Source organism: Curcuma longa, chromosome 1 (genome assembly GCF_044706935.1).
Source record: "Curcuma longa cultivar G26 ecotype Majalengka, Jawa Barat chromosome 1, ITB_CL_G26_1.1, whole genome shotgun sequence".
In the NCBI taxonomy this organism is placed as follows: domain Eukaryota; kingdom Viridiplantae; phylum Streptophyta; class Magnoliopsida; order Zingiberales; family Zingiberaceae; genus Curcuma; species Curcuma longa.
The window spans coordinates 4,890,594-4,901,388 of NC_133861.1; the positions used below are offsets into that span (position 1 = coordinate 4,890,594).

General features: G+C 35.4%; 1 protein-coding gene across 1 annotated transcript; it reads right to left on the reverse strand.

Moving 5' to 3' along the window:
• Nucleotides 1–4,958: 4,958 nt before the first annotated feature.
• Nucleotides 4,959–9,717, reverse strand: LOC141822877 (putative aminodeoxychorismate synthase, chloroplastic). Its single transcript, XM_074710186.1, has 3 exons — nt 9,668–9,717; nt 6,113–6,754; nt 4,959–5,699 (listed from the first exon to the last, which is right to left on the reverse strand). Exons 1-3 carry the CDS (start codon nt 9,715–9,717, stop codon nt 5,177–5,179), a joined length of 1,215 nt encoding a protein of 404 aa, XP_074566287.1. The 3' UTR covers nt 4,959–5,176.
• Nucleotides 9,718–10,795: the final 1,078 nt, after the last annotated feature.

The window sequence follows — 10,795 nt, forward strand, 5'->3', positions numbered from 1 at the left end:
AGGGAGAACCAAGGAGGGCGATGTCCCTAAGGGAGAATCAAGGAGGGGAAGCAACAATGGGCGCCGACCCTAGGAGAAGGAATCAAGGGGATAGTGGCGCCGGCCCTAGCAAGAAGAGAAGCAAGGGGATAGGCGCCGACCCTAGGGGAAAAAATAGGAGAGTTATATATTCCAATAACACCACCCCCTCTCCTCCTTTTATAGCCTTGCCACCTTAGGAAGTTTAGGAAAAAATAACAGAATTAACAGAATTTTGTTGGATAACAAAATTAACAGAATTCTGTTGGATAACAGAATTCTGTTTAGGATTAATAGAATTCTGTTGGGTGGATACGAGGCTTTATCTAGAGGCTACAACAGGGACCTAGAGGAGGAATTGGTTTAGGCCTCCTGATGGGCTTGGGCTTCCTGTGTTCGGCCCGAACACCCAACTCAAGTCCATCAATAATAACTCATACCACTAAAGGGTTATTATTGAACTACCGCACCAATCCCATATTACAATATGAGCTCCTTCTTATTATGAGTGCATTAATCTCCCTGTGTTTAAGATATCGTATGTCCGTTAATTAAATGAGTTACTGACAACTCAATTAATTAACTTCTAATTCCAAGAGTAGTACCACTCAACTTTATTATCATGTCGGACTAAGTCCACCTGCAGGGTTTACATGATAATCCTTATGAGCTCCTCAAGGGGACATCATCAGCCTAAATAATTAGGACACAGATTCCTTCTATAATCAACAACACACCATATAAATAGCATTATCTCCCAACTCATCGGGCCTATTGATTTAACGAATAAATCTCACCTTTTGACAAGTTAAAGAAATAAATACTAAGTATATGTGCTTGTTATTATATTGGGATTAAGAGAACACACATCCATAATAACAGAGGTCTTGTTCTTTTATATAGTCAGTATAAAAAGAACAACCTCAAACGGTCCTACTCAATACACACAAAGTGTACTAGTATAATTTTATAGTCAAGATAAACTAATACCAATTACACTACAATCGTTTCAATGGTTTGTCCTAATTCATCTTGGTTGTAACTACTATTTATAATTTATAAGGAACTGATAACATGATCTTCTGCGTGGCACCACACACCATGTTATCTACAATATAAATTAATTGGACAACTGCATTAACATATATAAAGAATATAAAATGTAAATATTTGATCAAAGTGATTCTCATTTCAAATTAGATGTTCATACAAAAAATTAGGCTTATAGTATACATCCAGATCATGAACAAGTTTTATAGTATTCATTTTTAACAACCAGTTTGTTCAAGTTAATAGATTAAATGTGGGGTTTCTCTTCTATTATTCTCTCCTCAACCTCAAAAGTTTGCGCAAGTCAAGGGATCGAGTTCTATCGGTATTCTTTTTTATTATTCTCTTCCGACCTCAATGTTCTCTCATTTATTGAGTTCAAATATGATGCTTTTAATAGTCATGATCTTCCATAAATAAACACATTATTTAGTTATTCAGTGTAAATTATATGTATGTAATTTTTTATTGACTCAATACAAATTTGAGTTGGTATACAAAATCAAATGATAACTGTGTTTCCACTCATCATTCATATAGTCCAATTTAATCAGCATTGATCAATTATATAACATATCCCATCAAATGAATTAATCATTAAATGAACTAATCATGAAATAAACACACATAAATGAACAACTCATCATTAAATTTAAGATTGTTAACACATAAACTCTTTTGATAAGTTTGTAACACAAAATATACTTTACTAACTCATAACATAAACAACTCTAAGAAATTAAATAGGTCACTACTACTCCCATTATGACAGACACTAGTACAATAGTAATTAACACAATCTTTATCTTTCTTGACTTAGCTAGGACATTCTCAAGTAGACTGACTTCTTGATTCATTGAATCCACATTTGGATTCTTTTCTAAATCCACCTCAATCTCTTCAGGATCCTCTCATGGAGGTGATCCATAACTATCCACATAGACTAGATAATGAAGTAGCTCTTTTTTCATCTCCACATACATGGTGCACTCTTCATAGCGCCCCTATATATGGCGTGCTACTTCATTGAAGCGTTTCGATAGCGATCGAACTAGAGTCCAGATTCGGTAATTATCCAGGATAGGAAAATACTGTTGCTCGAGTCTCCAAAATAATTTATCAAGCCTCCCAATGTGTTTTCTAACTCCATAAACAGGATCATATACTTTCTCTTTGATAGCCTTCCTCAGTTTATTTCGCAACACATCACAATGAGTCATAGTGCATATTGTCTATGTCATCTGAAATTGAAATCAATAAAGTTAGTACAAAATCAACTAACCAGTAACAAAACTGGTTCATTCCAATTCAAAATATTCATAGAACCAACACACAACATATATACAATCAAGAAAAATAAATTTTTTTATTATTTAGGAGTTCCAGTCGAATGTTCAATCAACTACTGAATTCAGATTCTGAATGGTCTGAGTGTGATCAACTCCTCCCGAGCACTCCAAGCGCTACTGCGCTTCATTTGCCCAAGTCCAATAAAAAACAGACTCCTCAAGTCGAAGTCGAACCCGAATAGGTATATCTCGAACAACTCGGCTAACGTCTCCACTCGGAAAACCCGAGTCACGTTGTTAAAACCGAGTCTGAGTACCCACTCGACACACCCGAGTCGCTTGATTTGTGAACAATGCCGACTCTGTAAGCTAGCCGAGTCTAAGTTGTTTAAATTTTAATCTGAGTTGTTCTTTTGAACAACCACTCGACATGTTAGGTATGCACTCGGCTTGTTGAACGTCCTTTTTGACATTCCGAGTCCGAGTTATGTGTGTCGATTCCGAGTGGAATTTAACCAACTCTGAAGTCGGAATTTGAGTTGTGTGATTCGAGTCCAAGTCGGATTCATCATCCCGAGTCTCATTCGATATCCTCGTGTCGAAGTCACTCAACACGACTCAATAATCATGTCAAACTACTCGGCAGTTGTGCTCCCGAGTGCCAAAGCACTCAGTAGAATTCGACTGATAAGTCTGAGTGGATTGTCGAATCTTGAGTGCAAACTCAAGCCTGCTCATTAAAACTAATCTAATTAGATTTTTGTCTAAATTCAAATGATTTTTTTTCCAAGCTCAATTCTATTTCAATTCAATTGAAATAATAAAGGAAAACATCGTATCTATTTCAAGCCAATTGAAATAGTAAAAGAAAAAACACATATACATTTTAATTTTTCTAATGTAATAATTTTTTTAATATGCATAAAAAAATAAATCTATTAAAAAATGGATGATTACTATTCATCCCATGCATTTTAAAAAATAAATTAATGCATTTTGTTTTTTTTCCCCGCATGTCACTGTTCATCTTTTTTTTTCATGGTTATTGTTTATCCTTTTTTTTTCTTTTCATGAACCGTAAACAATAACGAAAAAAATTATGCGAGGACAATATTCAACTCATGCTCATGTTTTTTTAATAAAAAGTATAATTACCATTTATTTCAATAAAAGGTGGAATCTATCACCCTAGTAGTCTCATGTGATCAGTCCACGATCATTTATGAGGAAGTAAATCGAGAAGCTCCAGTTGGTCATGACAAGGAGGGTATTGTCTCGGTTTCGTCGAGATTCGATCCTTACTCACTTTAATAAGTCTATCCTGTCATAACCAACTCAACTATATTCTAGGGGCAAAAGTTATACTGTTCATGCAACATGAACAATAGGTTCATAATTTTGTTTTCGCAGGAACCGTATAAATTAGGCCTAAACATTTATCATGAGATAATCGCAAAATAGAATTATGCATTCAAAATATCGCTCTGATATCATTGTCGTTTCGAATGCATGAATTATCACACAAAAACTATAAACAATACTATAAAAGTAATTAAACACTTACAGTGATTAATACCTTACAAACATGATTTTGTCTAGCGGATGATCCTCGTGCTTGTTTTAAGGACATTACGAAGTCGAATAGTTCTTCAGATTCCACGAATCAAATTCATCTCGATATTGGATATTCTTTTCTCGCGAAAATCTTCACTTTCGTTATCCCACTCACTTGGACGCACCCTTTTAATAGAAGGGAGAATAGAGGGATAAATCGTAAGATAAATAGATAATTTTGATAACTGTCCAAGTCTCCCACTGCTCCTACCACCAACGAGCATACCCTTAGACTATAAATGTGAGATCGACTATTGCTACGTATATATAAAAATATATATATATAGCATACATTGGTCATGCTACAAAGTCAACACCCTATTTTCAAAATCAGTATGATAAGAGATACTTTCTAACAATATTATTACATTCTATAGGATCTTTTCACATTTCTTTTAATCTATCATTAAAACAAAAACATAGTGAGGATCATTTATTAGAATCTATCATTTTTAAGGATTGAATATAAAAGATTAATTTTATTAATTAAACATGTAATTGTTTGGTGCAATCAATTTTTAAGTAATTAAGTTCAACCATATCATTTTGATATGTTTAATAAAATATTTAATTTAGATTCACATAGTATGTCAAGTGTGCAAGTTATTTGACATCGACATTATAGATAAAATGAATGAAGACATTTATAAAAAAGAAAACTAATATGATGAATAAAAATCAAGTGGAGAAATTGATCATCCAATATTTAGTAAAGATAAGATCCACTGACAAATAAAAAAAAGGCCTGAAAGTATCTCTTTCAAAGTCAATTACTCAACTAGTAGTCACACATAGCGAATTAAGATGATTAGTCAACTAAAATAGTCAATCGACAGCAAACCGCTTACAAATAAAATAAATTCTAATTTGAATTAAATCAGAGATAACATTTTAATTGATTGATGCATAATTAATTGGGGCGCTGCTTGAGCATGGAACTTAATTTGCAGGGTTCACAAAATTATAGTAGCAAAATAAGGTGTCTTTACAAAAATAATCCCATTTTATAGAACTTTAATCTTCTCTCAGAAACAAGCTTCAAGCAAAAGAAAAGTGAGAACATAACCTCTTATGATAATCTGAAGTATAGCTTAAATATCGTAAGCGTGGTACAACAAATCATTCTAAAACCATTGTTTGTTGACTAATTTTATTGAGACGTAATGAAGCATCATTGATCGCAAGAAATGCTGGTGGATCTTAGTTTAGGAGACCATTTTTAATGAGGTGCCAAAGGTGTCTGAGTGTTTGCTGCATTCTTCTACAGCACCTGTCGGGGCTTTTGCTTTCAGCATCATCTCAGCGTATTCTTCTTCGGGCTCCGATAATGCTGTAATTGCGCCACCAGCACCGACTGATGCCTCCCCCTTGTGCAGCACAACAGTTCTTATAACGATATTCAGATCAAATGTTTGATTGTACGAGAAGAACCCAATGGATCCGGAGTAAATGCCTCTCGAGCAACTCTCCAGTGAATCAAGAAGCACCATTGACCTTATCTTCGGGGCTCCAGTCATTGAGCCGCCGGGAAATGCAGCTCTAACGCAGTCAATGGGGCTTGCATCAGGTTTCCTCTTCCCTTGTATGGTGCTGACCAAGGTATGAACAGTTGCATATGATTCCACTTCCATCAGTCGAGGAACATGAACAGTGCCTGGCTTGCACACCCGTCCGAGGTCATTCCTTAGGAGATCTACGATCATCAAATTCTCAGCCTGGTCCTTTTCACTATTGGAATCAGACAGGAAAAGAAACAAAGAAAAATTAAGGGCAGAAGACTCATTGAGCAGTTTCTATAAGATGCCCAAATTTAAAGAAATAAACTGATGAAAGAGTTCACAATAGACTAATTTCAAAGTCTCAGTCAATTCACTAACTTTTGGTCTATCATAGACTGATCATGGTACGAGAATATCAATCTTATACTTGGTAGTGCCCTTTCTTCATTAACATTAGCCAGTTACTAACTTCCTTTAATAAGCTTCAAGCATAGATGAAATAGTGAACAAAATTCGATGGGCTGAAGCTGTTCTTAGGTTTCATATGCTGTCTTAAAAGCTACTAAGAGATAAGGTTGTTCAGAGCCAAAAATAAAAACCCAAGCTAACATAAAAATTGGCATCATTAGCTCATAGTCTGACCTGTATTGCAGCTGCAGTCTAAGATGGTCATCTTCATTCTGTGTTCTACCACGGGCTACTGTACCCTTAATGGGTTTTGCCTCAAGTATACCATCACCATCCAATCGAAGAAATCTTTCAGGTGAGGAGCAACATATGCATAGGTCTTCCTTTGTAAAATTCAGCCAAGCAGCATAGGGGGCTGGATTTTGATTTCGAAGTTTTAGGTATAAAGCCAGGGAGTTTATGTTATCAACCCTCCTCCTCATCTGTGTTGTTAAGCACAATTCATAACTCTCTCCGTCTTTGATCAACTGCTGACACTTTTTGATATCCTTGATATACTGACTTTTTGATTTCTCAATTACAAAGCTTCCTTCATTTGGTGCAGCACATGATTTTTGCTTGTTCAACTTCTTGATAGATGGTGATCTTAAACTCAGGAGTTTCTTCTCGGTATCAACTAACCATGAATCTTCTTTTGAAGTTCTGTCTTGGTCCTTCAAAGTACCAAAATTAAGATTTTTATGCAAGGAAAGGAGATATACATCCCCATTCCAATGATCTATGGCTACAAGCTTATCAGCAAAGAAGAAGCAAGCATCTGGGGTCCTTGATATATGCCTATTAAAAGGTGCACCGCATTCCACTTTAAGATTATACCTGCTCCAACAGTCAATTAAAATTTTAGCAAAGTACAAACAAAATAAATAAACAAATAAAACACGGCTATCCTTAATGTTGAACTTTGGGTAAAAATTATTTGGGTTGCCAACTTAACTAGTCCCCTCTATATGTATTAGTCTTATTTTGACTTTACATTTACACATAAAAATTGTACATTTACAACTAAGTTCCTACATATTTAAATTTAAAGTCTCCAAGGCTCCCTTGAAGCTTATTCAATGATATTAAAAAGACCTGACTTTGTTTTGGTGTTTTGATGGTTGTTTTTGATGTTTGCCTTGGTAATATGGGATGTGGTCTTGATGTTTCTTTGTTTATGTGATGTTTTGTTTGGTGTTTGGACGATTGTTTGGCCGGCTTTGAGAGATGTAGATGCTGGAAATTGTGTAGGGCCGATTAGTATGATCCTAACCTCCTGCGTGGGGTGGTGAAATGATTGGATGAGTATGTGATGTTATAGTGTGATTAAGATCTTGTCCTCAATTATGAGGGCAGGTCATGAGTCCTGTATTGTGACACGTGGATTGGGGTATTTTCCTCATGAAGCGCTTTTATACATATGTACCTTTTTCCGAGAAAAAGACCTGACTTGTTGCAAATGCATTCAGCTCTAGGACCTTTTCAAAGTTAGTTAATAGAACTCTCATCTATTTGCTGCAATTTATAAATGAAGTATGATCTCTTTGCATGACACCTTTTCCTTAACAATGTAGTGATCCATCTCAACATATCTAGCCCCCTCTAGAAATACTGAATTGAGGCATGCATGTAGCAACATGATTGTCACTAAACATCTTCATTGACTTGACAGGAGCATAACCTAACTCAGCTGATCAATTAGTTGAGCTAGATAAGTTAACATGCAACAAGAGACATTACCTTCTTGCTTTTATAAGATATCAAATTTCCTCCCAAGAGAACACAATGACCCATATCTGTGGGAGAATCTAACCAATCTGCACTTGTATACTCTACAAATGATCTCAATAGTAAGATCTTTTCTTAATCATTTTTAATATATCATAGAAACCTCAAAGATCTCTGAGTAATCATGACATTGTCAAGTCCAGTTTAGAGTTACCCTGTCTAGCCCAAGCCACTAATAATTGGAGTCTAATGAATTCATGGCTTATACATGGTGCCAAAACCGACACAAGCATCGGGTTTGGAGCCAGCACGTGCACATAGACTGAGCTACCCACAATCCATATGTCCGGCCCAACCAAATTCTTCACTCCTCAATGTGCTATAAATACCGCAAATTCCCATCCCCATAAGTCAAAACTCACATGACCATTGTGTAATTGGTTTTCTAGGAAATCAATCATGGGCCATACCTATTGTAGAGGATATAACTCATAGTTGTGGTCATAGAACACTAATTATCACCTCATCCCTTTCAACTGTTTGATAATTGTTTCTAGAAGGTTTTATAAAATTATAGTTTATAAAAAAATGTTTTTACAACTTCAAATTATTTTTAATATTTTAATATTTAAATAAAGATTAGTCTCAGTTGCCCCTGAGCTCAATAGAACATTCATATAGGCACATGCCCAACATAAATAGAGTCAAGCGAAGCTCAATCCCACTCAATAGGCTTGGTTGTGCCTAACCTATTCTCAATCCATTGATAACTTAACACACATAGAGCCTCAAGAGATTGACTTATTACACTCATTAGAAAATAAGACGTCAAATTTAATGACTGTGAAATAGTTTATTTTACCAACCAATTTAAGATAATTTCTTGAAACAAAATTATTGTGTATCCTAGTATAAAACTAGCTAGGATCTATGGGGTATTGACTGGTTGAGATCCTATTATATTTGCTAAGAAAACCAAGTATACATTTTCATTGAGAGATATAAATGTTCTCATGATTGAGCAACTCTATGCCTAAAAATAATTCAAGCTGCCTAGATCGTCAAAGAAATTCTATATTACTTGAAAGGAAACTTAGTAACTCATATATCTCACATGCAAAACTAAGAAAGATTAAAGAGAAGAGTATGGTGGTCGATGGACCACATCACGTAATAGTAAATTACAAGAATATAATGGTCCTACGAGTAGTAGTCTATGCCAAAGTATATTTTTCTTGAATTATTGAAGTATTAGCGATGCAGATTAGGCAATAATTTTGATTTTGGAGTTGTTTGGTAGTTCATGTTATGTTATTTGGTAATTTATTTTTGACCTGGTAGTCAATTAATAGTAGTGATTATTGTATTTCCTAATTTGTTGAATTATTTCTTTATCGTAGAATGGAATGTATAAAAGTGTCTAGTCTCTCATGTAGTTGGCAACTTTGATTAATAAGAATTTTCTTTTCTTTTCACTATATGATGTCGTGTTTCCTATAGTGTTATGTCAATTAATATTTTGATTCAATTTAATAATATTTTTATTCTCATGTGTGGGCCCATCCACCACTTCGTCATCTCATCCATTACCAACTGCCACAACACCACTCACCATTGTGCCACCCACTTCTAGCAGAATAGCTTGTGCTCCTCAAACACTAGCTAACCCTAGTTTCTCCTACAGTTCCATGCACCATCGTGTCACTCCCTCTCCTATGGTAGAAGGTCCCAACCCTATTACAGACCTCAACCTCACTTTGTGCAACTTTTGTGGACACCACTAAATTAGCAACCGTCATTGTTGTTCGCATATTGCTTAGGAGTCAACACCACTAAATTAGCAACTGAGGGATGTCATCATCCCCCTCACAGCTCCTAGGTGGCGTTGTTGCCACCTAGCCAGTGTCGAGCAACATTTATTTAACATCTCATAAACTCGTGGCAACAATATCACTTATTGAATGGCATGCGCATTAATTCGGCAAGGCAGATAACACATATTGTTATCTTTGTACATCATACCCCATGTTGTCCCCACCATTGCTTTGGTCCTTTAGCCTCCTCGGCCTCATGACGTTAACACCAAGTTATGCCCAGAAGTGTCTCCTAACTTGACCTCATTCAGCCACAACTAGAACTTGATTTAATTAATCCCAATTAACCCAATTTTGGCATTTTCTAATTTACTCTAAAAGGTTTGGAAATTCATAAATTAATCCCTAGGATTTTACATCTTAGTCCTACAAATTTAAAAATATACAGATGAACCCTTAATATTAATAAAACTCTTATATGATTTGTTCAAGGATTAGCTTTTTCATCAAGGACCTTGTGGTGTAAAAGCTACAACAGCAAAGGCTTGCATTAACTCATAATTTCATTCCCTCGTTGAAAGTTTTTTTAATGAATTTAGTTAACATTTACTGTTTTCTCACATTTCCTCTATTCCTACTTATTCAAAAAAATATATCCTTATTTGCTTAGTTTCTACTTGTTTCTTTTATGTATTGTGTTACTGAGCTTTATAATTTCCATTACTTGTCATCGTCCACATCAACTATGGTGAGAAACGTACATAGTAGGCGTAACCTAATGGAAGACGAGCTTAGGACTCCACAATTTTGTGGGTGACTTAGAGCAATGTTACTAGTATAATCCACAGATTAGTAAAGGAGAAGGATCCTGAGAAAATAGATCAGACACCTCATCTAGCCCCATGATATTTTACAAATTGGTAAATGTGAAGGATCCTAAGCTAATAGATCACACATCTCATCTAGCCCAACAACAATCCATAAATTGGTAAAGGAGAAGGATTCTAAGCCAATAAAACACACACCTCATCTAGCCCCATAATCGTCACCTAAATAACACAAACCATAATCATTATTCTGCTCTGGAGGAAGATTACTTTTTCTAAAACTCACACTTGACCGAAGCCTAGACATGAGTTTAACACCACCCAACCACCCGATTGGTTAAGCTTAAAGCCCTTATCTTTGATTGGTGTTTGGACTTAAACATATTCCTTGATTGGGACACTAAACTTGAAGTCTACTTTAACTATTATAGGATGGCCCAAGCCTAACAAACATGATTTGCAAAGTTCAAACTTGTTTGTTTGGCGAAGAAATATTGGTAGAGCATCCA

What these genes read in the sequence shown, in the direction of transcription:
- LOC141822877 (XM_074710186.1), bottom strand. Translation starts at nt 9,717, where the DNA reads ATGAGGCCGAGGAGGCTAAAGGACCAAAGCAATGGTGGGGACAACATG. An exon ending in AATGGTGGGGACAACATGGG is followed by an intron (nt 6,755 to 9,667) that starts GTATGATGTACA and finishes CTGTTGGAGCAG; the next exon opens with GTATAATCTTAAAGTGGAAT. An exon ending in AGACTGCAGCTGCAATACAG is followed by an intron (nt 5,700 to 6,112) that starts GTCAGACTATGA and finishes TGATTCCAATAG; the next exon opens with TGAAAAGGACCAGGCTGAGA.